This window comes from Ahaetulla prasina, chromosome 3 (genome assembly GCF_028640845.1).
Source record: "Ahaetulla prasina isolate Xishuangbanna chromosome 3, ASM2864084v1, whole genome shotgun sequence".
In the NCBI taxonomy this organism is placed as follows: Eukaryota; Metazoa; Chordata; class Lepidosauria; order Squamata; family Colubridae; genus Ahaetulla; species Ahaetulla prasina.
In genome coordinates, this window is record NC_080541.1 from 161708832 (window position 1) to 161736150 (window position 27319).

The 27319-nt window shown below is 36.7% G+C and overlaps 1 protein-coding gene across 2 annotated transcripts in view; it reads right to left on the reverse strand.

Moving 5' to 3' along the window:
- Positions 1-3346: 3346 nt before the first annotated feature.
- The window catches only part of PDE4B (phosphodiesterase 4B), a 304494-nt gene continuing 280521 nt past the window's right edge, over positions 3347-27319 (reverse strand). For both annotated transcript variants that reach the window (XM_058177096.1, XM_058177097.1), the window contains 9 exons: positions 17776-17869; positions 16623-16801; positions 15625-15723; positions 15310-15474; positions 14040-14139; positions 13354-13508; positions 13126-13248; positions 10091-10273; positions 3347-5367 (listed from right to left, as the gene is read on the reverse strand). In XM_058177096.1, the coding sequence (XP_058033079.1) occupies positions 5002-5367; positions 10091-10273; positions 13126-13248; positions 13354-13508; positions 14040-14139; positions 15310-15474; positions 15625-15723; positions 16623-16801; positions 17776-17869 (1464 nt within the window). In that variant the 3' untranslated portion in view covers positions 3347-5001. The remainder of the gene's footprint in view (positions 5368-10090; positions 10274-13125; positions 13249-13353; positions 13509-14039; positions 14140-15309; positions 15475-15624; positions 15724-16622; positions 16802-17775; positions 17870-27319) is intronic.

The following is a 27319-nucleotide window of genomic DNA, read 5'->3' on the forward strand; positions in this document are numbered from 1 at the left end:
TGAAGTTACACCCTATATACATGTTCATTTACTTACTTGAATGCAGATTAATTTTGTACTTTCAAAGTTAGTCTTGCTCAGGGTGTGGTCTTTTCACATTTTATTCAGACTAAACACTAATTCAAAGTTATCGTTGTTATACAACACAACACCTCTTCCCCAAAGATAATAACAATCTGATTTGGTTTTGACCTTCTGTGTGAATATAGCCATGATAGGTTATTATCCATGAATATGAATGTAGTAGTAGACACTGTTTTGCTGGTAAGAATCACACTTAATGTCTCCTGCAAAAGTAAGCACATGCTGGCTTGCCATGTTGTATAAATTTACCTTTTTGCATTAAGGATAAAGGGGTTTGGTTTTGGTTTAGCGTGTTGTATGAATGCTGCCATGGCAGTTTGCGTTGATTTAGTGTTGTGCAAACATTGGCTATGGAGAAGGGGAAAGACTATAGTAGTCACAACAATGCTGCAAAATGAGTGGGACTTTATTCCATTTCTGGAGAGGCTATGATTTGCTTGTTTTGCTGGATTTTTGAAGATATTTTGTCTGGGTACCTCTAAACTCTTCTTGTTGTTGTTAGTTGCGAAGTCATGTCTGACCCATTGCGACCCCATGGACAACATTCCTCCAGGCCTTCCTGTCCTCTACCATCCTCTGGAGTCTACTGCTTCAGTGACTCCATCCAGCCACCTCATTCTCTGTCATCCCATTCTTCTTTTCCCCTCAATCTTTCCCAGCATTAGGCTCTTCTCCAGTGAGTCCTTTCTTCTCATTGGGTGGCCAAAGTATTTGAGTTTCATCTTTGGGATCTGGCTTTCTAAAAAGCAGTCAGGGTTACTGAAACTATAGACTTCTGTTTTATGACATAGATTTGTTTGGGAGCCGGATTGAATTCTTTCAAGCTCAATGCTGGTTTATTGAAAAGCACAACAAAGTTGGTTTTTTCCCTTACAAAGCTGAATCATTGCAGAGCCTGTGGGTATTTTCTCACTGATAGGAACTCTGGCCTCACACCATTTCCTGGTTCTTTAGCTCAGAGCAACCTTTACCTATTGGCTCTGCTTGCCCTACACTCAGAATGGACTTGGAAGGAATTTTGGAGGTCTCGTGCAGGAAACCTTATATTATTTCAGACAGATGATTGTCCAATCTCTTCTTATAAACCTCCAGTGTTGGAGCACCCAAAATTTCTGGAGGCAAGCCGTTCCACTCAGAGGTGGTTTTCAGTAGGTTCTGACCAGTTCTGGAGAACCGAAAGTGAAAATTTTGAGTAGTTCGGAGAACCGGTAAATGCCACCTCTCACTGGCCCCGCCCCCATCTATTCTCTGCCTCCCAAGTCCCAGCTGATCAGGAGGAAATGGGGATTTTGCAGTAACCTTCTGCTGGGGAGGGAATGGAGATTTTACAGTATCCTTCCCCTGCCGCTCCCACCAAGCCATGCCCACAGAACCAGTAGTAAAAAAAATTTAAAACCCACCACTGGTTCCACTGATTAATTGTTTGAACTGTTAGGAAATCAGTTCTAGGTTAATTCTCTCCGTGTTTAATTTCCATCCATTGCTTTTTCCCCTCCCTTCAGGTATTTTGAAGAATAGATTGATTCCCTATTCGTTGTGGTAACTCCTTAGATATTGGAACACTACTGCCACTTGATTCCTGATGGCTATTAATAGCTGTCCCATCATTCTGTGCAACCATGATTCTAGTAATGGGAAAAACATCTGGTTTCAAAAGTACCAATATGCATTTGTTTCACCCTGAACTGCTTACTAGGATGTGTTTATATGCAGAAGGGAGGCTTTGCAACCAAGGCATTGTCCTACAGCAACTGTGCATATTTAATACTGTGTTTTCCCAAAAATAAGACCCTGTCTTATATTTTTTGGAACCCCAAAATAAATGCTTGGCTTTATTTTCGGGGACGTCTTATTATTTGGGGCACGTGAAGCAAGACAGGGCTCCTCTTGCCATCTTACCTGATTTCCAGCTCTGTCTCCCTAACCCTAACCAAAGGAAATGGCAGGGACCGGCTGTGCATGCAGTTAAATATATTCGGGGAGGGCTTATTATCAGGGGATGTCTTATTTTAGGGGAAACAGGGTATTATTGTTTTAAATTTTGCAAATGACCACACAAATGAAGACAAGAACATTGGCTAAAAATGCTAAATGTGGAAGGTGCTGGTAATTTATTTTAATTCCTTTTGTGTGGAATGAAACGGAGAGGATTTTCGTTGTGGCAGAACCAGGGATAACTTTGGGTGAAGTACTGGTTGAATTCTGTTCTTGGGCTTGGCTTATTTCTCAGCCAGAGAGGGGAATGTTTGACTCATGGTAGTCTGGATGTATTCTCAGTGTTCCGAGACCTGTAAAAATGACCATTTGGGGGTAAGGAAGTGACCTTAATTGTGCTATGGCATTTTATATTATTTGCAGCTTTCCAGTCCAGAACTCTTTATCAATGAAATAGATGACTAAAAGCTACCAAATATGTTTTTAAAAGTGAAATAAAGGATTGCCAGTTTATCTGCAACAATTGCGTGTTTGTCTTCTACCGTTACTACCTTGTAAACATGGACTTACAGGCTTACACATCTCTATCTCTACAGCTGAAATATGCATGACACTATTATATAAATTAAGAACGTTAGCCCAATAAATTAAGAACGTTAGCCCAATTCACCTCACAGGTTCTTGTGTGGAAGTTAGGAGGAAGGTGTATTAGGTATATTTATTGCCTTGAATCATTTATAAAAATAAAGGTGGAATTTAAAAAAATCTAGAAAAAATATACCCTGAAGCAATTTCTTTTCTAATAACTGATTACATATACTTTGAAACGAAGGCAAATGAAACACTTGCTCTTTGTAACTGATTTGGTTAACTATAATCTCTATTTGTACCTAAATAACTTTAATTATTTAAAATCAGGCACTCTTGCAAATGAAGCTAGTAAATCAAGTTCATGGAGTGTTAAAGATAAGAACTACCGTCATCTATTTAATTCAGATTATGTCTCATTAGGTTCAGCAAGACTTTCTTCCAAAGAAATATAGAAGTAAAGCAATTATAATGGAGACATTTACCTGCAGTTTGAACCTAAAATTATTTTTAAAAATGTCCTTAAAGTTATCTATTTCTAGGTTTTATTTTTCATTTTAAAACTATTAATTAATATTTTAATATCAATAGTATAAGAATATAGGTAATTTAGTTTCAAGTGAATGTATTTATGTTATATTTGAATAAGCATATAAAAACTAAGGTAGATTGAAGGAAGGGGTGTGTGTGTGTGTGTGTGTGTGTGTGTCTGTTTATCTGAAAAGATCATCCAGCAAAGTCCAGACTAAATCATGCTTTCATTTATTCACTTCATATAAAAATCTCTTCAGAATGCATCTCAACACAATATATAATACTATAACAACATACATTGTGTGAAACTTCCAAACAATAAAATAACCACCTGGAACAATGCAGTGTTCAACAGACATATAAACCCATGTATCATGCACAGCTGTGCTATTTTCATCAACTAATTAGTCACAAGTTGGACTGAAAGCTTGAAACATAGCTTTACAAATTGGCACTGTATACATGCCTCACAAGCTTTGTTGGAAGAAGTTTCACAGCACAATTATAGTATCAGTTCACATTTTGTCATAGAAACTCACATTGGCTGCTTTAAAAATTGGAAAATGACAGGTGGTTTTGTGGCATTTACTGGGCGCGTCCTTTTCAAGATTTCAATAGTTTCATTTCTGATGAACAAACCATCCTAAATCCACACCAGTTACCAAACCCCGATTTCCAGAATCCGAATGAAAATGAAAGCCAATGGGAGCCAATGTCTGAATGCCCTTTCTGGGTTCCATATGTCTCTTTCACTGTGCTCAGGTTCTTTCAATTTTACGCAGTACAAAAAATTACAAGAAAGGCAACTCTCATTCAGAGTCTTCTACACAAATAACATCACCACTGACAGGCAATGTTAATTTATATAAATTAATACTTACAAAACATTACATTATATACAATACATAATAAATACACTGTTATAAACAGTACTGGACGTGTAATAGCTCAAGGCAAATTGAGGAGAAGAAAAGGAGACTCAGCCTAGCGAACATGAAGAATGGGAGGGAGGGAAAGTACAGTAGGACCAAACACAAAAATTCCATTGAGTTTTGTTTTGTTAAAGGGGAGATTGTCCATCATATTACAACATGTTCATTTTTATACGTACTGCATTGTCTAATTAGAATGCAAAGCTACTTTATCCTGTGTACAACAAAAGTCAAAAACAGTTGAGTGGAAAACCATTTGTTTATGTGCAGCAAGTAACACAGGAGAAACCTAGATTTTGTGGGACTAATAAAGTGACCAGTGATGCAGTAATGCAAGGAGAAGGGCACCCTGCTTTATTTACTGAGTCAAAACAATTAAAACTGTGGTAAAACACAAGTATTGCCCATAGAGAGGAAGACTTTCTTCATTAAACAGGATCAATAATAATATAAAATATATATCGGTATCAAACAAGTTTTGTTGTGTATTTAGTAGGCGTCTCGAAAAGATGTGGAAGTATTTATAAAAAAGGCACACGGGTCTGAGACAGGTGCACAAATTTTAAATGCAAAATTACGAAACCATATTTTGAGCTGTTGGACCGAACCGGATGTCAGAATCTATTCAGAATAGAAAATATTATGATTGTGTGTCATTCCCTAGCGGGCTTGTTCAGTAACAGCTCATACTGCCTCCCTATCACCAGGTTTATTTTGTTTTTGGCTGATAAAACTTAAGCTGCAGTAGATATCACCTGTTAATTCCTGAGCAGTCATTACACACTCTTTAACCCTGACTCCAATCTCGAGTAATTGGAAAGTCTTCTAGCCAATAACAGGTGCTGGCCTAAGAGCCAGACTTTCAGGCTATAGCACATGAGACAATCTGCATGTGCGTGAATAAAATCACCATGACGAATACAGTGTGTTAAGTATCAATCGGCGATGCATCTTTTGTCACAATCTCTATATTAGCGTCCTGCTGGGAATCCCTTTTTCCTGGGTCAATGACACAAAGTGTCTTGGTACTGCTGTAATAATGGATACTGTCACTCTCTTTCTCAGGCCCATCAGAGTCTTCCTCTTCAAGAGTAAGGTCAAACTGGAACTTCTCCATCAGGCCCTGACAGTCTTGGTTGCGTTCTTCGAGGGGAGGGGAAGGGCTCTGAGGGATCATACTTTGATACCAATTACGGTTGTCTTCCAGGGTATCCAAAATATCTTGCGCATCGGGCTGTACAAGGTCTGCCCAGGTCTCCCAAAGTGGATGAACAATATAATCAATGAATCCCACCTACAATGCAAGTACAATCGAGTTGTAATGAAACGTTATTTACACTCAATATTTATGAATTTTTCTCTCAGCTTTACATTTAAAGCAACTAGAAATTAGGGCATATTAGTATTTATTCATGCTGCGATTTATCTGCTCAATTTTTTTAAAGGATAAAACAGAGTGAATACTAAAAACCATTAAAAACTAGATGGGATCATATAATCTCTGCTGCTATGATATATGTAAAGAAGGAGTGATCTAACCAGTTTAGAGGGGAATTGCCAAAACCAGAATGCTGATATTAAAGAAGAATATTCCTTTCTGTGCATTTGGGGGAAATTTATTGGGCACGGATCATTATGGCCAGATTTGTTTATTTTATTTATTACTCAAATTTATATAGCTAGTCATTTTACCGATAAAAGTAAATTTTGTAAAAATAGAAATACAAACCCTAGGTAAAGAAAGGATAAGAATGGCCATCTTAGCAGCGGAGCTATCTAAGCATGGTCCTGGTTTCCTTGGGAGTTTCAGGTCTGACAACATAACTAAGTCTTGAGGGTCTTCTAGAATATCAAAAGTGATGAAACTAATCTAATTCCAGAGGGAGGGAAGGGCTCTGAGGGATCATACTTTGATACCAATTACGGTTGTCTTCCAGGGTATCCAAAATATCTTGCGCATCGGGCTGTACAAGGTCTGCCCAGGTCTCCCAAAGTGGATGAACAATATAATCAATGAATCCCACCTGCAATGCAAGTACAATCGAGTTGTAATGAAACGTTATTTACACTCAATATTTATGAATTTTTCTCTCAGCTTTACATTTAAAGCAACTAGAAATTAGGGCATATTAGTATTTATTCATGCTGCGATTTATCTAACAAACTGCTCAATTTTTTTAAAGGATAAAACAGAGTGAATACTAAAAACCATTAAAAACTAGATGGGATCATATAATCTCTGCTGCTATGATATATGTAAAGAAGGAGTGATCTAACCAGTTTAGAGGGGAATTGCCAAAACCAGAATGCTGATATTAAAGAAGAATATTCCTTTCTGTGCATTTGGGGGAAATTTATTGGGCACGGATCATTATGGCCAGATTTGTTTATTTTATTTATTACTCAAATTTATATAGCTAGTCATTTTACCGATAAAAGTAAATTTTGTAAAAATAGAAATACAAACCCTAGGTAAAGAAAGGATAAGAATGGCCATCTTAGCAGCGGAGCTATCTAAGCATGGTCCTGGTTTCCTTGGGAGTTTCAGGTCTGACAACATCACTAAGTCTTGAGGGTCTTCTAGAATATCAAAAGTGATGAAACTAATCTAATTCCAGGGGGGAGGGAATGTTCCATAAAGCTGGCACCTAGGCAGGGAAGTGCACATCTCCTGGGACCCACCAACTGAAGATCCGTAGCTGATGATATCTGCAGGACACCTTTACTGAAAGATCTAATGGGCGGGGGGGGGGGGAACTAGAGTGGTCCCTCTGACAGCCCGGCCCCAGGCCATGAATAGCTTTAAAGGTCAAAACCAGCACCTTGAATTGGACTTGGAAGCAAACTGGCAATCTATTTGCACTTGCAGAGCATGGATGTTCTAGGAGTGCAGATAACTGTACCAGCTGAGGCTCCTGGGTACTCTTCAAGAGCAATTATAGAGCACATTGAAATGGTCCAATCTGGAGCGACTGAGGCATGAGTGGCTCAGATTTGTTTTCTTCAGGAAGGGATGCAGATATTGCATTAGCAAAGCTAAATGAAAGCATTCCTGACTGACTCCTGTTGCCACAATTCTTTCCAGATCAGTACCCAGAGCACTTGCATTTCCAAGAGTTCTACAAATCCAGCTCTGGGTTGGCAATCTTCAATCATAAAATGATAGTCAAACGTTAGAATCAAATGTCCAGTGGAACTAACACTGATTTTCCCGCCCATTATCTAAATCTCAGCGTAGGCCAAGATCAAGGCTCTTTCTATCCTATAATCAGGTTAGACAAAGCCCAAATAATTAGCTTCGCCCTAAAAAACACTTCTAACAAAATTCATAAATAAAAAGCTGACACTACTGTAGCAGCAAATATCTGCTCAGTAAGTTTGTTTCGTTTTTTAAATCATGTCATACTGTTGCTATATAATTTATGGCAATTATATAAGAAACATCTGTATAGCAGTATTTGCATATGAAGAAACTACAAGGTACTGTCAGTGGGAGCTATTTTTAATTATTAGGGTATTCAGACGTAATGGAAATCATGGCATCTGTTGCCTGCTTGAGCTAAAGTGAATCTTGGATGCCTTCCTCCTCTGAGGAAAAAGAACATAGAGGAGTTCTTAAGTTTCTATTCCAAAATTAAAACTGGTTAGTAACTATTTTTTAAGATATCAGGACTCAGGGAAAAACCTGTTAACAGCCCATCACATTAAACAGTATCTTATGAAAGGACTTATTAACATTTAAATTGTTTGGTATGATATAGAGGTCTAACTATAAAAGAAATGCTTACTGGATGTGGTTACTGCATCAATGCACTTCAATGAAAATTGCCATCTCACTAAACTGATGGTATCTATTTTTTTTAAAGGAGAAATATGACTCCTCCGAGTATCACTTAAACAATGTAGATAAAAATGCTGGTACGCTATGACATTTTGATGAAAACCTTTACTTCAAATTTTGGAATTGGTGTGATTTTTAGGGTTAGTGTTAAAAAACTGACTTTTTCTGGGATCTGTTTAGAACTTTCATGTTATTTTGCTGTTTCGTGGAATTTATTTTCGATTAACATGCTTGAATATAATATCATTCAATGGAGAAATGTTTGATATTAAGGGGAAATAATGACTGCTCCTGGTATTATCCATTATGTAATAAAGCTTAGGATAACATAAATTCTTAGTTGACAAGCAGGATGAACTGGATGGAGGAAAATGAATGAACAATAAAAGCTATGGAAAAGTTTCTTGTCTGACTGGATTTCCTTGCTTAACTCCAAAAACCGCTGGGTAGCAATTCAGCGGAACAGGAAAATAGTTCTCAAAGGAACCCATCTCTGGCTGGGATGTTTGGTTTGGAAATTACATTTGACTCCTTCAGACACAACAGGATGTTGAACAAGCCAGTACAATTCTATTGTAACTGCTGAGGAACCTTAAGCCAAAAAGTGACAGAAAGTTCCTGTAACCTATACTCAGCGGAGACTTTTTAGTGAAATCACTTTGTTTGGTTATCACAACATGGAGAATTTTAGCTCTTTACATCCATTTAAGGAAACCTCCAGAACTAAGTTGAGAGTTAATTTTTACAGTATTAGCTCAGGTCCAAAAAAAACCCAAACATACAAACAAACCGGATCATTGTTTCAGAGATATTTCCTTATCAGATTCCTGGATGCCTTTAACAATGGCAGAGCTTCTAATGTACTGGGAAAATTCTTTAAAATTCAAGAGATATTCAGAGATGTATCTGTTTTGAAAGGAGCCCAGGCTGAACTGTACAGCAGTCAAACTTGAAGAGTTGGCCACAGGGAACATTTTACGACATTTTGCATTATGACATAAAATACTTTAGGATAATTTTTATGTCATATTTTATAAAATTTGTCAAATTTGAATTCCATATGAGTTCTGGATTTTGGATGCGTTTTACAAGTTAATTCATTTGAGATAGCTTGGTTCAGAGGAGGGCGGAACCATAATGGTTCGCCCAGCACCAAAAATGTGAGTGTGCATGCGCGCGGCCTTCCGAGCATGTGCTTTGCTCACACGCACAGTTTGCACACATGCGCGTGGCTTAAAAATGCAGCTAAATAGGACAGCATAGCACCAGGGCGGGTGGGCCAGGTCCCAACTACCGGTTCGCCCGAACTGGTCCCAAACTGGCAGCAGCCCACCACTGGCTTGGTTCAGAAAGTTTTGCTGTATCATGAATGGTTTTGCCCAGGGAAAGGTTACAGACCTGAGAGTTTTGGTAGTATACAGATAGAAGGTACATTAGAGGCTGATGAAAGGTCTCTCAGTGGCTCAAACAAAAGAAGCCTCTGCAGTCTAACCCTGACACTTTCATCACAGCATGAAAATGACTCTGAAGTGCTCACAGTTAACACTGATTACGTCCTTGGAAAATGAAAAAGCGAGAATTGAAAACCATGTCCTATCAGCTAACGGAGGAAAGGTGCTGCATCTTGTTTCTTCGCAAAACGTAAGTGGTTGGAGTAAGAGGACCTACTCTTTCCATTCTTGAAATCTCTGCTACTTGCCGACTATATTACAAGAGAAGAAACAATGGTGCCAAGCCAGAAACTGGCCTATGTTTGGCTAACCTTGGCCCTTGCTAAGAACACATACTGGTCCAGCTTATGTGAAGCAGCACCATCATTGAAATAATCTGCAGGTAGCCTTTCAGAGTTTTCCAGGAGCGTAATGTAGGATTTATGGCAAACAGATCGCCTTCTATTGACAAAATCTCATTGTGCTGATGTTAGAAAATGTCTGCATTATCCACTATTATTCAGTGGAATTTATTATGTATCATGCTGCAGGTATTTTTTTAACAAAAGTGCAAAAGGCATTTGAAAAGGTGAGATTAATCTATCTGGTACGCTAAAGAGAGGAATCTACTGGGGAATTTAGCATGACATTTCTAAAAGGATGTCTTTCCCTAAGACTTACTGGTAACAGAACAACATTACACACTGAAACATTCCTGACAGACCAAAAAGAGGAAAGTCAAATACCTGAGACTTCTCCACAGAAGCTGTGTGCTTGTCACACATTGGACTGATTTCCATTCCCCTCTCCCGTTCTTTGTCCCCTTGCTGGAAAAACTCCTCCATAATTCTATCTGTCCACTGCCGATAGAGTTCAAGAGATTTTGTAGGATTACTTAAATCAGCACAGTGGACCATATTTCGGAGAACCTGCAATGCAAAAATTATAACATGTCATCATGTAAAACAGGGCAACATTTTGTTCTGTACTTATTGGTACTTTGAAAACAGTTTCACATTAATGCACTTTTTGATTAAAGAGATTTGTTTTAGAAAAAATTATGACATATATCTAAAGTACATTTTCATCAACAGACATTAAATTATTTGAAGGAAGATTAACTACAGCTATGCAGAATAAATTGCTACAGATTGTATTGGTCACCTGAATTATCCAAGCATAACTTCAAGCCAAGTTAGGGTATCTACCATTTTCTTTAGTAGAAGACTGCTTTGAATAGTCACATTCTTCTCATATCTTATTGTACAAGTCCACATAGGAGATTAATGAACTGGAGATAAACAGAAGGTTTAAAAGCCTCTGTTTCAATTGTGGGCACTGGGGCCTCCTATCGAAAGTCAGAATAATCTAGCGACAAATGATTAGGATTATGACTAGTTAGTTTAGGGTTACTTTCATCTCATCTCATCTCATCTCATCTCAGTGCTTATGGGCCGTCAGTATTTCTCAGTCTTATGTGGAGATAAAATAGAATCAGAAAACTATAACAATATAACAAATATATAATAAAATTAACAAAAATAAAAAAAATAATGAAGAACAAGTACATCTAGCCTTCATGACTTCGATGAAGAATGTATGATCCAGATTCAAGGTGGTTAGGCATAGATAAAATAGTATCTGATTGTCCACTGAAGTCTGTACAAAGTGTTTACCTAGATATGTTTCTTTTGTCCTGGCAAATCTCTTTTAAATTGGAGGATTACCTGAAGGAATTCTTAGAACTCATGTTCCGCTTGCTGCAGTGTGAAGACATTTCTACAACTAGCCTTTTGTTGAGGACATGAAGACATGTCTTCTTCACTCCAGATCTACTCTGAAAGAAAGCTCCCACCTTTCTTCCTTTGCTTCAAAAGTGACTTTAAAAAAAAGGTTCCTGTCAGCAGAAGCTATGCTAAAGATTCAATCAGTTGTAAACTCTGGGGTAACTTTAGGGTGAGCGCCTGCCTTGTTCCTATTGGCCACATGAGGCTATGGCAGGCTACTGATTTTCAGAACCCTTGGCTTTTTGGCATGGGAAAAGCAGAGCCAAAAAGATTCCATTTTTGCAACCAGCTGGTGGCAAGCTTATGAATAAGGAAACAGCACCTCCAAATACAGCTGCCCACTTCCTCAGAGCATTGTGCTTCCCTTGCCATCAATTTTCCAATTCCACCAAGGAATTATGCTGTAGGATTGGAGAACTGATACAGAAGATCCATTTGCTCCCTCTTGGTTACAAAAAAGTAGTGGGAATACTAGGATTGGGGGAAAGGTCTCTTTTCTCCCTGGCTTCTCTTGCCATCAATGGCAGAAGTGAGGGGAGAGAAGCAATAGAAAATAGCCTTTTTTATTGCCAGAACTCTGATCTCATGGTATTTAGCCACTAGCTCCAAAGAAAGCATTTCTCTCAGTCCCTCTCTCTTCCCTCTACTTCTGGGGTTTTGAGTATGGACAGAATCTCTGTTCTGCTTCAGTGTTGAGGCTTGTTATGGGTTGACATTATATTTATTTCTTCTTTAAGCTGGTAGGCTTTTCTGCACAACAATATTATAAGAGCCAAATTACCGTGGAAGAGCCAAATTACTGTCACATTAACTAAGCATCAAAAGGGCCCCAAGGACATCTTGCCACACTAATGAAAAGATATCATTTAAAGATATTTGGGTCGGATTGTCATTCCAGGCTGGTGCAAATTTCTTCAGTTTAATTCTTTCTATATAGGACATTTTTATGAACAAGAGAGTAACTATTATCACACTAAAGGGATTTGCTTTTAAATGATTAACTATTGCCATGTTAGAAATGGAAAATCTGTTATCAGTCAAGTTACCATTAAACAGGAGAGACACAAATATCTTCTGCACTAAATATTGCCACCAAGTTAATTTCTCCTGTTCTGGAAATTGTATTCTGTGGCATGAATATATGAAGCACAAAGGATTAAAATCTGCATAACTATAGAATAAAAGGGATTCACAGAGTGAAAAATTCTGTTCTAACATTTGCTCTGCTTTGTATCCTATTTGACAATTTTAAACACCCTTTAAAATATTTTCCTGAAATGACAGCTTAATATGCATCTTATTCTAAAAATATAGAGAAATTCAATACAGGAGAACAATGAGGTAAATGTTCCTGTGTCTATCACTGTTAAATAGGCAAATAAGTAGAGAAAATATTTAACTGATTTTCCTATTTTTAAGTAAAATATCTTTGTTAACATTTCTCCATGCCGGGGCTCAATACTTAATCCATAACATGTAAGGATCATGTTGTGTGAATTGCACAACATTTACCACACTATTAATCCAAGGGAACTCTAAATTGTAAATTGTATTTCTTGTGCTGTAAGATTTTGTTTTCCTCCAAATAGTTTGGAGGAAAGAAGCATTCAAGCCAACACAGACTATTAAATTCTTAACTTGAGGAATAATTTGTGCGATCATATTATTTCCAATACACAAAAGTGCTTATCGGTTCAGTCCTATTCCTAACAATAGTAGCAACATAGGCAGACATTTATACCGGGAGAGCCTCAGATATATCCAGATGTCTCCCTCTAAAATTATTATTTTCAATCCTCTTTCCTTTCTTCAAACACTGCCTTACATCACTGCTATGTTAAAAGTGCCTTCCTTAAAAGAAATATACATGTGCTACAGAAAGACTAGTTCCCTGCACTAGAGCAAGAATGTGTCTCATGGGAAGCTCATAGGGTTGAGGGAGAGGGAGGGAGGGAGAGAGAAGATATGACAGCAAAATAGCTTCCCAAACAGACCTGTATTCTATCAGTGTAGTTATCTAGCAGGAGGACTCCAGAGCTTGTAACTTTTTTAGTTTCTACCATCGTCTTTAAATCTGCCAGAAGCGACATGTGCTTGGACATATCTGTTGCCAAGACCTACATGAAAGGAGAAAAATTGTTTTATTTTTTTGTTTTCGGGAGCAAAGCATTGTTTTCTATTTTAACAAACAGCTAGGCTGTTATACAGAATCACATTCTTACCATGTCTATCACCATTTTCCTGAGACTTTGACGTTGTTTCTTGGTCAGATTGTGGAAGATGTCACAATGCTCTTCTTGTAGAAGCTTAAAACCAACAGCAAGATGGTGGTTTTCCAAGACGGACTCATCATTGTACATTAAAGCAAGTTCAGAATCTAAATAAGAGAGTAGTCATGTATTTAAAAGGACTCCTTTAAGTAACATATATGATTTTATATCTAAGCAATGGCCTTTATAGCTACGATATCCTTCAGCATGTTTGAAATAATTTATTTTTAAAAGAGAATGTAAATAAAATTAATGAAGAATTTTAAAAAAATCTTAAAAATTATTAAAGAATTTTAAAAAGAATTCACGGTGGCCGAAATAAAAGACCACAGGTTTATTACTCCATTAAGATAGTCTCAACTCACTTCAGATAAACTCCCAGTGTGTAAGTTTAGCATAATTTTACTGATTACATATTTTGTTAGTTATGATTGTTTCTGTGTACTATTATTAAGTAGCATGGAAATTGGAAAACCTTTGTAATGTGCAGATGTGGCCTCTATTGATAAGTCAATTCTGATATTCTCAACTTCATTTCTTAATGAGTATTCTAGATTTTCTCTATTCTTAATAAGAGAGTTCATGAGAATTAATTGTACCCATTATGTGTGCCCACATTAAATGAACACAGAACTCACTTGTATTAATAAGGAATTGATTGGAGACACCAGGGTGATCTACATCATGAATTGCTGCTGCAAAAATTGCTGCCAAAATTTCTAAATCAGTGAATACAGCCTAGAAACAGAAAAGATCAACACACAGAGTTTAATGATAAATTAATTTATTAACAACCTCCATAGAAAAAAAATTGTGCAATTAAAACTGTACATAAAGAACTGAAATCTTTTTTAAAAAAATTACTAGCTACTGCCAATTCCTTTGGCTATGTATCTGTGTTTTGATACATTTTTTTGTGGAGATGCAGTAATTCCAATACATCCTCGACAAAACAATAAAAAAGTAAAAATGTAAGTTTTGCAATTCACGTTCAAGTAATTTTTTAAAATATCAAAAAATGCAGAATAGGAAGATATTAATATGATCTTATCTCAAAAATGTAAACCCACAATTATATTCTGCACTACTATTAATCGTTTCATAGTTCCCATCGCCAATCTCTTTCCACTTATAACTGTATGACTATAACTTGTTGCTGGCAATCCTTATGATTTATATTGATATATTGATCATCAATTGTGTTGTAAATGTTGTACCTTGATGAACGTATCTTTTCTTTTATGTACACTGAGAGCATATGCACCAAGACAAATTCCTTGTGTGTCCAATCACACTTGGCCAATAAAAAATTCTATTCTATTCTATTCTATTCTTAGCAATAAACTTGAAGTAAATAAATCTGAACTAAACAATACACCTTAATTAGGGAAAATCTAGCTCTCATATTAGTGAGATGACATAAAGGCATATTAAGGAGTATAAAATTCCATTCATTTGGGAAGGAGGTGAGCTTGTATGATTGCTGAGAAAAAACAAAGAAACATTAAATGGGGTACAACAGAAGATTTGAGAAATGGATGTCTACTTCTCATCACATGTTTTGTAATCTTCTAAAATATTATGGGATTGTCTATACTGTACTGTTTGTTTCAAGCAATCCATGGATTTATATCAAGATGACAGATTACACTGTGAAATTCTATAAGCTCACCTATTTTCTTTATGTAACAGATTAGAAATTGGTTAATTGATGCAATTGCCTTGTGTGAAGGAACTTTCAGAAACAGTTGTGCTGTGCCAGAGGTAATAAAGCAAATGAACGGTGCATGAAATTTTACTTATTTTTACATCCAACCTATTAATTAAACATGAGGCTATGACAAATTACCAAGTGCAAGCGAATTATTTTGGAAGTATTGTTTGTCGGGGTGGAGGAAAGAAACTCACATCCAAAGCTGGTGTGGACAGAAGAACATGAGTAGACTGGGCTACATCAGCTGCATGGAGACTATTATGGTAAGCTACATCTGTGTGGTAGTGGTCTTCCAAAGTCATTGTGTAAGCTATAAAGGTGTCTGATGAGATTTTGAATGTCTTCAGTAGATCTCTTTCCTGTATAGAGTAATAGAAATTACAAGTAGTCAAAGTATGATTAAAAATCCAAAGCCTTTATTTCTAAGAAAAGATGAAATTAGTGCTGTTTTAAAGATATAGTAATTGGAAGATAACAACAACAACAACAACAACATCACAATTACTAACCTGGAAAATTGCATACATAATGCAAGTGAGAGGTCTACTATGTGAGTATCTTGCAACATTAAATATATTCAATCCCCATTTATTCAGATCTTCTAGCTCCTAAAGAAAAAATAAAATAAAATGAATGCATAATGCCATCACAAGGAGAATGGGGCCATATGCAAATTATAATTGCATTTATATAGAGATATCAAATCAGTTTTTCCTTAAATCCTAAGGATATAAATTCTAACTACAGTTAAAATAACAGTTATCCAAAAAAATATGACATATGAAAGGAGAAATAATTTATTATGTTAACTAGTTTCTGAAAGGGTGACATTCCCTATCTCCCATTTTTCCTTATCCCTCCCATTGAAACTGTTTAATAGGGAGTTGATCTATATCAGGTTCAGGCAGTGGTGGGATTCAAGTAATTTAACAACCGATTCTCTGCCCTAATGATTTCTTCCAACAACCAGTTTGCCAAACTGCTCAGAAAGTTAACAACCAGTTCTCCCGAAGTGGTGCGAACTGGCTGAATCCCACCACTGGTTTCAGGGCTGGGATAGTCCAGAAATTAATTTGAAGTCTTCAAGATAATTGTATCAATATATATTTTCCTCATACCAATAGTTTCTAACATTTTAGGATTAGAACTTTCTTCTTAAGAACATATTTGTCCTAAGCCACTTGCATTGTTATTTTCCAAAGCTGTATCTAAACCTCTGAGTAATTTTTCCCCATCATAACACAGCAGAAAATTGCCAAGATCATTGGTGGGGGGGGGGCAGATCAAACTATTCCCTTTAGCTAAATTAATTTCAACAGTTTTATTTTCAGTAATTAGCAACATATTCCATGGAGGAAGTTACTATTACCATTTCTGTCTTGCAAAGCAGTCTCCTCAAAACAGATGGAAAACTAAAAAGGATTTGTGGAGTATGACTAATATGTCTAGTTTACATATGTATTTGCAGTCTTACCTAAAAAATATAAATATTATGAATCACACTGACCTTAGCTAAATGATCTTCTTTTTCTGTTTTCACACCAAATCTTGAAATACTAGTGTTATTCAAGCTTGAACTGTGCATTAACTTTTTTACACCACTGATCTGTGTCATAACCTGTTGTTTCTTCTTTTTCTCTCTGTCCTTCTGTGTAGGAGAAGGAATCTCCACATCATTCTGCTTGTCTGTATTTAAAAAAGGAGAAAAATTAATTTCTAATATTTATTACATACATTGGGTTAGATCTGAATAGATTATTTTGTACCTGACAAGCTTTTGAAAATGGGCAGATATAGAATTTCAGAATCGCTTTCAAAATTGTCAGACATAGAATGAAGAATGCATTCATTCCTTGTTATTTTTTAATTAGATTTATATCCTGCTTTTTATTCAGAAACTCAGCAGAACAGTGACCGTTGCCTCCACTTATTTTGACCAATAATAATATGTGAGGTAAGATGGGCTGAGAGACCATGACTAGCCCAAAATGATCCATGATTATCTGCTCTAAGTTAGAGTAAAATTTCTTGAGAAAACAATCTGTTGCCAAGCAAGCACTTCTCTACCACTTCCAGAATCCTGGAAAGCATTAATGGTTGCCAAGTAACAATCTTCCTCAATGTTTCTCTACTGGTAAATATTATTGTTATTAACAATAATATTATTGATACCGTAAGCCACACAGAGTCATGGAAATGAGGTAGGCAGCTATATATTTGCCTACACTAATGTTATGTTAATTAATTCTGCACATTACTGCCCAAGCTTATGGACATGTGGTTATGGTATGCACATCTGTAACATTGATATAGGAGAGCCTTCCTTAGTTTTGTACGCTTCTGAGAGGACTTCAATTCCCAGCATTCCTTAGCCTACATGGCCAGAGCTGAGAATTCTTGAAAGTCAGAGTTGAATTACTCTCAGCTGGAGAGCATGCGAATGAGGAAAGGTTATCAAAGAATTTGTTCCACCACATTTTACCCTGTTAATTTTATAGCTTCCTAGATAACTTCCTGTTTCCGCAATCTCCTTCTCTGAAAAGAGATCCTTTCACTACCACAGAGATTGTTTCCTTAAAGATACTGAAATGTTGAGGTTGGCTTTGAGTGATGATTTGCTCAAAAAGTTTTTACAAGGAACAGATCCAATGTTAACATACCTAGGAAAGTATTAGAAATATATTCAGAGACTTGATTCCCTGATCGGCTCATTTCTGAAAGATGTGTCAGCTCCCGGTTTAACATTCTCTTGAACTGTTGGTAATTAGAACATAAAAATTCAGGTTAAGAGTCTGCTTACTGGTGGAGATACAATGCATTAAAACCCATATTAACTAGAACACATACCACATGACTAAACGAGACAGTCAGAAATACATTACAGCAAATAAAAAACATTTTCTAGTTGTCATGCAATCATCCACTGTTACATAAGTTTAAGGTTTAAAATGTCATTTAAAAAAGGTAATTACACTTTTACATAACTCTGGAAAACTATTTAGATTTTATAGCAGTTTTTTATTTCATACTTTTAGGTGACCTGTCATAAGTCTATCATTTTTCTACTTATAATATAAACACAATTTCAACTTGCAGATATTTCTGACAGGAACATTATTACAGTATCATGCTTATATAGTTTATATACATTGTTATTCAACATAAAACAATGCTGTCAGTTTGCATGCCATCCTAGTAACATTTTACAGTTATTTGATTTTAATCCAGTATGAGTTTATTGCTGATCAGTGATAAACCTGTTTTTCTGTTTATGATATATAGAAACACAAAGTATACTTAAATCTGACGTATATAGAACAACTTGACTATTTCTTTTTTTATTATTTAAACCCACCTTGATGTATCCCCAAGATAGAGATAACAAATAGTTTGCCTCGGGCATTTTTGGAAGATTTTGCACAGCAAAACAAGAAATCTCCTATGCAGAATCTGCAGATCAGAAGGAGGAATCTCTCAATAGCAAGAACAGCCTGGAGCCTTTGTCAGTGAAAGTCTCAAATTCCAGCAATCCTGGGTACTCGCGACTACACATCAGCGAGCATTGCTTTCCAGCCTAGCATGAAGACTGTGTTGTTGGAAATTGCACGCACAAGCACACACACACAAACACACAAATGATATGACTGGCTGCATGAAGGAACCAGATCTAATCCAAATGTTTGCAGCAAGTTAACTTAAAACACTTTGATATTTGACAGGCTGAAGGGGTATCCCCTTCCAGAAAGAACTGTGCAGTTGAACAGAGAGAGAGAGAGAGAAAAGAGGAATAGCATTTGCTTTTTACAGATATTGTGGTCTTTAGCAACAGACTCATCTAAAGATAAAACTGAGGAATCCCTGTGTACATGCAAACAACAAAAAAGGGAAGTGAGCAATCAGTGCTCTTCTCACGATCAGGGCTTTTATGATTGCATTACATCCCTCTCCATCCACATTGTATATGTTTTCTACCTCATTATGAGTGTACTTCATGTTTTCTTAGGGTTTTTGTTGTTGTTGTTGAGATGCATGGAGAATGCATCTCAAGGTATTAGCCACGTTCGAACGAGCAATACCACACCGTGTCCATTCCTGCAACGTGTTATTCCTGCAGCTCGAAATCTGAGATTATTTTCGGTATTCTCTTGCTAACATCTGTTCTGAGAAGCAAGTCTCCCAACCTTCAATAAGACATTTCTTCCCGTACGTCTGTTAAAGACTGCAGTCTAAACAATGCAACTCGAGATGCCGGACTTTTTTTATTAAAGCGGGGAGCATTTTTCGTGCGGTCCTCTATGTGCCAAGTGTCAAAAAGAACCAGCTCCTTTGAAGCAAGACGCGTTACCACTAAATGGGAGATAATCCAAGATGAAATAATGATCGCCAATGAAAACGGACGCCTATTACTCTCTTTCCCTTTCCACCTTTCAGCCATCAGGAAATTCCTAAGGATACAAGTGAGGGCACAAAAGCTTTTTTTTTTCTAATTAGCAGCCAGAGTTGTTTCATAACGTGATGATTTCCTCCCTCCACCCCACCCCCGCAGGCCTGTCCCTTGTTAAGGGCTCCCATTCATCGGGTCAAGAGAACGCCATGGCAACAGGACCACGTGACCGCCGGTCTCTCTTACTGGAAGGCTTCCCTCCCGAGCCCCGTCTTGCAGCGGTGACGGCTCTGCCGAAAGAACCCCGCAAGCGGTGGAAACCAATTAGACGCTAATTTCACAGTCTTAAAACAGCCCAGCCAAAAGCAGGTATCCCGGCATGAACTTTCTTATGGTTAAAAAGAGAAAAGGCGAAAGGGGGGGTGGGAAGAAAGGAAGGGCTAATTAGCTTATTAGCAGATCCGAACGGGATCTATAAAAGCTGCTTTCAGGAAATCATCTCCTCCTCCTTAACTGGAAAGCCAGTTAAAATTTTAATAATAACAATAGCCCTGAGACTCGTAAACCATTCATAATGCTTTTACAGGCCTCGCTAGGCGGTTTACCGAGTCAGCATATTGCCCCCAACGATCTAGGTCCTCATTTTACCAACCTCGGAAGGATGGAAGGCTGAGTTCAACCGTGAGCCTGGTGAGATTCGAACTGCCGGCAGCAGAAGTAGCCTGCAATACTGCATTCTACCTACTGTGCCACCAGGGCTCTTTTAAAATCTTCATAATAAACACAACACCCTATTTAGGAGCTCTGAACAGTTTAATGAGTTTGGGTTAATCTCGGAGAACCCTGATATTCACTTATCTTGCATCCTGACTGTGTATATGTCCCCTTATTCAGCTGCTACCTTAATTGCTCTTAAGCTAGCCTTTTTTAACCATAGCCACAGATGAGCCCCCTTTCTTGCATCATTGCCTTGCCCAACAGCATGCCTTTCCCCTTTCAGAAATCAATGGAATGAATACCTCAGGGAGATCAAGTGATACGGCAGCCAACAGCGTGATGGCAACTGTATGCCTGCTGCCTCTGTGGAATAAGCCTGGCCTCCTCCCTGCTTATTTTTACATTATCCATCTCTGTGCCATGAAACGCCAGCTTTGAATAACAACAAAGTTAGGAAAAAACGAAGGGCCGAACGGATACCGAACCGTTTTGTAAATGTGGTACTCCATTTCCTGCAGCTTTTATAGTCTGGAATGAGAATGTCTTTGAAGCAAGGACTTTTGGCAACCCCAAAAGTCTTTATTGCCTTTCTCATTTTAAGGGTCTCCTGTTATCCAACCCATGACAGATAGAAGGCAGAGCAGATTATTAAAAAAAAATACAGCAAAGATTCTTCCCCTTTTTAAAATTAGTGTTTACCATTAAAAATTAAAAAAATAAGGTGCAGATATTTTAGCCACTGTTAAGGTAGATGTTGATGTGGAAAACAACCAGCTTCTTGTCTCCAAAACCAATAAGAAACCAGTACATTCAAAAATCAATGTATTGTCACGAGTTATATGAATAGCATGCAAATTATACCCAAATTTTCTACAATAAAGTGAGAATACCCTATTTAAATTTGCTAAATGTTGGTTTCTAGAATTTGAAAAAGGCACTTAGGATGCTTGACTAGGATTTTTTAAAAATTCATTGTGGTATGAGAGTGTTCATAATTAGTAACTCTATCTAAAATTGTTAGTATTATCTTGCAGAAACCTGACCAAAAAAACCTACATTGTAAATAAGTATGATCACTCATTATCAAATTATTTGGAAGTTTGCTTCTTCCTAACCACTAGAAACCACTTCCTAACCATGCGGGACCCAGTGGCTCTGTGGCTAAGACACTGAACTTGTTGATCAAAAGGTCAGCAGTTCAGTGGTTCGAATCCCTAGCACTGCGCAACGGAGTGAACTCCTGTTACTTGTACCAACTTCTGCCAACCTAGCAGTTCGAAAGCATGTAAAAAATGCAAATAGAAAAATAGGGACCATCTTTGGTGGGAAGGTAACAGCATTCCGTGTGCCTTTGGTGTTTAGTCATGCCGACCACATGACCACGGAGACCTCTTCGGACAGCGCTGGCTCTTTGGCTTTGAAACAGAGATGAGCACCGCCCCCTAGAGTCAGGAACAATTAGCACATACATGCGAGGGGAACCTTTCCCTTTACTGTTAACCACTAGAAACAATATTCCAATGAATCATAACACATAAAAGTTGGTGATGCTTCATCTTAGTCACAGAACTAAATAAGGGTCTGTCAAATTTAATACTGGTTTTAGTTTTTATGGAGCTTCTGTAAACAACTGATCAAAAACCAGTAAGTATTTTGGTTTCAGAAATATCCATCAGAGACTGCAGATACAAGTGGTTGTAGCCATCTGATCAGAACAAACTCTTCAGCACCCTCCAATTAATGCTTATCTCATTTTACTTTGGCATATAAAGATATTATATAGTAGAGTAATTTACATACTCTTTAATAGTTGAAAAATCAAGCCAATAAATATTTCAATACCAAAATTGCCTTGCTAATAGGAATTGTTGATCTATTTCTAATGTAAAATTTTGGGAGTTAGATGGCTTCAATATGAATGAATAAAAAATCCTAGAACATCCAGCCTATCTATGATTTCTCAAAAAAAAAAAAAAAAAAGCAAGGTGTCAGGATGCGATAGAAGAACATCCATGTTTAGTACCCTTCGGTTATTCCTATTAACTCTGCTATGACCCATGCTTTCTGTTAAAACACTTCTCTGAAGCAGCGAACATGGCTACCATGGCTACCATGCTAATAATGTACTATGTTAATAATGTTTCTGTTATATTTATTTGTGTCTTAAATATTGAATATGGAATGCTTTGAATTTTAAGTAACCAAAATTTGAAATGCTAAAAGGCCAGGCGCAGTCACTGTATTTATACAACAGTTACATATAACTGTGAGGCTTTGAAATATAAACTGCAATATGCTTATAAAATACTACCTCTGGCAAGTTAAATGCTAAAATGGACAGCTGCCTACAACGATAGATTAAACTAAATAGGAACCTTTGGAATTGCCTGTTTGAATTTCTGCTTCAAAGAAGATACAACAGAAGCAGTCACATGGACAGAGGTAACTTCTGATCTGCGTCACGCTCCTCTAGCTCATGGAGGTTTACTGCTGAAAATGTCATAAGATATAGACAGGAAAAGGTGTAAATGATGCTCAATGTGAAGGTCAGAAATCCTAGCCGTGTGGGCACATGGGAGAATAACTTTCAGCTGATGAGTCTCATTTAAGACTCACACCAAAGGACCGGTAGGCAAACCAGAAATTTGGAGCAAAAATACAGCTTAATATATTTAATTTCATACTTGTAATCACAAAATAAAACACTGAGATATAAGTGTTAAAAATCTGAAAAGGAAACTGAAATTATTAAGGAGAGATTGTCTCCTAGGACAATAATAACAAATAACAAATAATGTCTCCTTAATAGTGGAGAATTCCTTTTATTCATTTTTTGAGAGCCTGGCTACCTACCTAGATCAGGGCTGTCAAACTTGCGGCCTGTGGGCCGGATGGTTATGCACTGCCCATGCCCGGTTTAGCAAAGGGGAAAAGAGTTGCGATACATCACGTGACGACGTAAGTTTGACACCCCTGATTTAGATAATAAAAACTGGCACAAAGTTTTCTATGAAAACAGCATGAATGTTCCAAATACTTATTGATTTGCCATTGAGACCCTGGATTTCTCAGAGTAGATATGCAAGTTATATCCACATCTAGCTTTACAGTCAAGAACTGCAAAGTTTAAACAATGTGGGTGGGAGCAATAAGGTCTGGAATTAAACTATAGTGCATTTAAAGCTGGGAACTGCACCTTCAGGCTGGCAGAGAACATTTAACTGTTTTAGTGGTTTTAGTATGCAGTAAAGATTCTTATCTTGACACTGAGCCTGACAATAACAGGTTCCTTCAGGATGTAGCAATTCAAAGGAAAACCAATCCAAAAGAAAACAGCTTAGGGATCTCATTGAATTCAGACAAGCGCTTAACTGAACACATGGTTCCACTGTTTTCAAAATCTTTCCCAGCATTAGGCTCTTCCTTGTCATTAGGTGGCCAAAGTATTTCAGTTTCATCTTCAAGATCTGGCCTTCTAAAGAGCTTTTATACCATGCTTAATGCCTATTTTTATCAATAATTTAATTAAAAAACCTAATTATTTAAACATTATTAATGGGAAGTAGTATACAAACATTTTAAATAAATAATTTCTGTTTCCAGGGATATTTTTCAGGAAAGAACCATATTTCACTGGCATTATATAGTTATATGGAATAGAAAAAAAAACAATCGACAGCTATCTATTTTTGATTATCAGGTGATAATCCTGATAAATGCCTATACATTGAACAATATCTTTTTATCACATAAATCCATGAATGCTCTGAAGTGTATTCTTTTGTAAAATTGGTAATAAAGCAAAGAAAAAAACAACAGGTTCTATTTGTGTCAGTTTCCTGTTACACATGTCTGAAACTACTATAAAATAATGGTGACCTGATTAAGTTTTCCTGACACTGAATCATTCAGCAAATTGATCTGCCTATTGTAACACTGATTAAATGTGATGGAGGCCTTGATTTGGTTGTTGTTTTAAAAACATTGTGACAATTTCTTACTTTCAAATCTTTGGGTATTACTATTTTAGATATACACTAAAGCTAGGTAAAGGTTCATTTTTCATTTTTGCAGCCTTGTTGATGATTTCCCCTTTTCCAAGCTATGATAGACTGCAACTTTCATTAAATCAGCTAGCACAGTCTGTGATTTGCTAGGAATGATTAAAAGCACAAATACAACATGTCAGGGAAGCAGCCATTTGGGGAAGCTAATTTTATAGGAAAGAACTTATATGTATTTTTATGATTCAAACTGACAGTTTGATAATGAGTGAATACAGTAAACTGAAATAGATTATAGGTAAACAATTGTGTGATGGTGATCTTAAAAGATTCCAAGCAATATATAATATATTCTTATCCACTATAGGCAATATTTGCTGACACAGTGATGCCAAAATGATGCAGTGTACATTAAAACATCAAAAACTTTGCCTTTCTATACCTCTGTTGCACATTGCATGTATGGTAGGTATGTAAGTGATGGGGTTTATATCATGCCTATCATCTCTCGCTCATTTTTGCACATGTGTGAGAAATAATTGGTTCATACGTAAAAAAAAATCTACCCAATATGATTCTCCAAATAAAAAAAAGGACTTCTTTTCTTCATAATCTTATAATAGTATCTGTTGTTTGGAAACATTTCGAGAATTCTATATTCCTTGCCTGGTTTATATAGAGTGTATATCACCTATAATCTAATTTCCAGATGGTTTTAGGTTTTTTCAAAGAAATTAAACTTGGCCGCATCTGTTATGTCTAAACATTCTCAGGGGCAAAGATATCTGCCAAAATAATTGAGGAAATTGAGGAAAACTACCACTGGATGTGAAAAATTCAAATAGCAAAATGCTAAAGATAACAATTGAAATCATATTTGCCATAATCTCCTTATAGAAAGTATAAAATTACAACTATGGGCTAGTTTCGAAGTCCTTTTCCTCCTCCTAACTTCATGAAATTACAATATAATTGTTATTTCATTTAGAATAAATTAATTTACACTTGAAAATCTTGAATTTGATTTGTATAAAATCCCATTTAAACTTAGGTAAGGCTTTATTTGTGCAAAATATATGCAAGTTGTATTTACTGGGTACGTTCCATTAACATTAGCTTTAAAACCTGAGTAAACAAATATTCTTAAAAACACAAATTGTTAAAAACATCATGATATTTGTTCAGCGTGGGTGCAGATCTAAAGATCTTCTATTCATGGATGCCTCACCAGGAGCTAATCTCAATTTGAAGATTTTCCCTATTAAACAAGTCCTAGTGATTGCAGCATTTCTTTACAGACAAAAGCCAATACCTATTTACATAATACACATTTATTTCAGAATAGCACTTTCCATTTTCAGTACAGGTTTGTCAAGGCCGTCTTCAGTAATTTGCAATTGCATCAAAATAACTTGCAAAACAAAAAAATATGTCTTGGGTTGGAGGCATTTGCGTCAGAAAGGTTAAGTAAAGATTTTCCAGTTTTCCATGAAGGGTCGGTAAGTCCAGGCTCTTCCATGGAAGCCACTTACAGCAGTTGCTATTTCTCACCCCAACCAACTACATAGGTTGGTGTTTATGAAAACAACAGATAGAGGGACTGACGTCTCCTCTGTTCTAAACTCCTCGACAAAAGCTAATACATATATCTAATGATGAAAAATACTATTTGTGTAGTTGATAGCATGAGTGCATCTACAGATGAAATAGATGTGACTGCCCATATGAAAATGTAAATGTACTGTATGTAATGCACATACCGTAGTCTCTCTTCTGGTGTTTTCATTTTTTGTATTATTTTATGGCTCATTGCTGGTTCATGTTCACATGTAATAAAATTAAGAAACTACTATCTTAACAAAGCCAGAATATGTACAAGCAGCTTTAATGACATAAAAGCTCTTTGTTCTCATTTTTTTCTTTTCCGCAGATTTGGAAACTATCAGGAAATCTGTACTTCACAAGAGCTTCCCATTACATGTATGTTTGAATTATGGTTAATTGCTCCCTTAGGATGAATAAGCCACTTTCAGTACATGGTTTAAAACTGGCTTACGATGAAAGTTCAAGGGACACGGTGGCTCAGGGGCTAGGACGTTGAGCTTGTCAATTGAAAGGTCGGCAGCTCAGCGGTTCGAATCCCTAGTGCTGCCGTGTAACCGGGTGAGCTCCCGTTACTTGTCCCAGCTTTTGCCAACCTAGCAGTTTCGAAAGCACGTAAAAATGCAAGTAGAAAAAATAGGGACCACCTTTGGTGGGAAGGTAACAGTGTTCCGTGTGCCTTTGGCATTGAGTCATGCCGGCCACATGACCATGGAGACGTCTTCAGACAGCACTGGCTCTTCGGCTTTGAAACGGAGATGAGCACCGCCCCCTAGAGTCAGCAACGACTAGCACGTATGTGCGAGGGGAACCTTTACCTTTACCTTTATGATGAAAGTAGCTTCAAGGCCTCTCAGAAAGTAATGGATAGTAATAACTTTCTGGTTATTCCCTTCTTTTTCGAAAAGAACTAATACATACTCTGTTTTAATTAGCCAGGATTTCTGTGTGAGCATTGTTGTGTTTCTCTTTGAAAACATTATAGTAATTCCTTTATTACTTATGTAAACACAAGACTGGAAGGAAAAGCACTTTTGAGCTTAAATAGATTAGCTAATTATGTTATAGTTATAACTTTGGGCAGAATGATTGTTTCCTAAATATCAATTGTGCAAACAGTTCTGAAATAAAAACACAATGCCCATTTTGAACCAGATTTTGGATATGTTCTAGTCAAAATGAAGCTTTACTGATTTCAGTGAAGTTAAATTTTTAAAAACTATTTTAATTTACTTCTCTTGGTCTTAATAATGTTTAGGCTTTATCAACAACACACACCTTTTGTTTTGTCATTGTGAAAATAATATGGAAGTAAGATGTATTTCTGTAGTCTCTTGAACTTATTTAACTTTTTGAATTTATCATCATAAGCTAAACTGAAATAAGATAATTTTTCCCTTATAATAATTTCCAGGAGCTAGATCAAGATGGAAAGGCATGGGTTTATTAGAGTCACTTTAGGCCATAAGATATTTTAAAGGAAAGAAGCAAAATTTC